This window comes from Myotis davidii, unplaced genomic scaffold (genome assembly GCF_000327345.1).
Source record: "Myotis davidii unplaced genomic scaffold, ASM32734v1 scaffold208, whole genome shotgun sequence".
Lineage (NCBI taxonomy): Eukaryota > Metazoa > Chordata > Mammalia > Chiroptera > Vespertilionidae > Myotis > Myotis davidii.
In genome coordinates, this window is record NW_006299706.1 from 122,863 (window position 1) to 124,029 (window position 1,167).

General features: G+C 59.5%; 1 protein-coding gene across 3 annotated transcripts in view; it reads right to left on the reverse strand.

Moving 5' to 3' along the window:
• Window positions 1-273: 273 nt before the first annotated feature.
• S100A16 (S100 calcium binding protein A16) overlaps window positions 274-1,167 on the reverse strand; it is a 7,956-nt gene continuing 7,062 nt past the window's right edge. For all 3 annotated transcript variants that reach the window (XM_006775603.2, XM_015571784.1, XM_006775604.2), the window contains exons 2-3: window positions 731-906; window positions 274-531 (exon numbers count right to left, since the gene is read on the reverse strand). In XM_006775603.2, coding sequence (XP_006775666.1) covers window positions 373-531; window positions 731-883 — 312 coding nt within the window. In that variant the 5' untranslated portion in view covers window positions 884-906 and the 3' untranslated portion in view covers window positions 274-372. The remainder of the gene's footprint in view (window positions 532-730; window positions 907-1,167) is intronic.

Consider the following 1,167-nt stretch of genomic DNA (forward strand, 5'->3'; position numbering starts at 1 on the left):
GCTTATGGCAGGAGCAGGAAGACCTGGAGCAGCGAGCTGACCTCCAGAGGTCAAGAGAGACTCAGAATTAGGCAGGAACATCAGATGTTGGCAGGGTAGATGGACGGAGGAAACTCTCGGGTTCCCCAAACAGCACTGAGGGCCTGGATGCCCCGCGTCTGCTGGCTCCAGGGACTGAGACCCTGAGGTAGGCACCCCCAAATTGATATATGCTCACAAAGAGGCCCTGACATCACCCGCTTCCCCTGTTCAGCATGATCAACAGAAGGTCTGGAGGGAGAAGGGAGGGCAGGGCCTGGGTGGGCAGGAGGCTGGGAAGAGCACGAGGGGCCGGGCATTGGGGCAGTGCCATGAGGGGACGGTGGCGGGTCTTTAGCTGCTGCTCTGCTGCTCCTGCTCGCGGATGAGGTTGGCGATGGGTCTGGTGATGCCTCCTATCAAGGTCCAGTACTCATCAAAGCTGATGCGTCCATCGTGGTTGGCGTCTAGGTTCTGGATGAGCTTGTCAGCAGCTTTTCGGTTCCCCGTGTCCTGGGGAGGAACCTGGGTCAGCTATGCTGAGAGTGGCAGTCCCACAGAGCCCCCTAGGCAGAGGCCCCGGATCTGGCTCAGGCCTGGGTACCCCAAGAGGACAGAGGCCTGGGCAGGGTCAAGACCCTGGTTTGTGGGGTAACTCTGAAAGAACAGGGGCCGCACTGGGGAGAGAAGGGCCCTTGTGTGGGGGCCTTACCGTCAGCATGTGGTTGAGTTCGTGCTGAAGCATCTTTCGGAAGCTGCTCTTGCTGATCTTGTTCTTGACCAGGCTGTGCCTAGACACGTATTTGTAGAAGTTTTCCACCAGAACTACAACCGCCTTCTCCAGCTCTGTGTAGCAGTCCGCCATCACTGCCTCACTCCTCGAGGGGCCTGGGCGCCATGAGAATCACAGATGAGAAGAGCCCCCAACAGGCCACTCCTCTTCCCCCACCCGCACCCTGGGCCCTGGGTCCTCTAAGCTGACAGGTCCTCCAGGAGGAGGCCGGAAAAGGGAGGCACAGGGGAGGTAGCCCTGGAATGAGTACTATGTGGCTCTTCTAATCCAGGTGTTCCCCAGCTCAACTGCCTTAACAGGTTCTCCCGGCCCTTCCCCAGCCCCAGGCACTGGGCTTGTCAGAGTCCCAGTGAGAG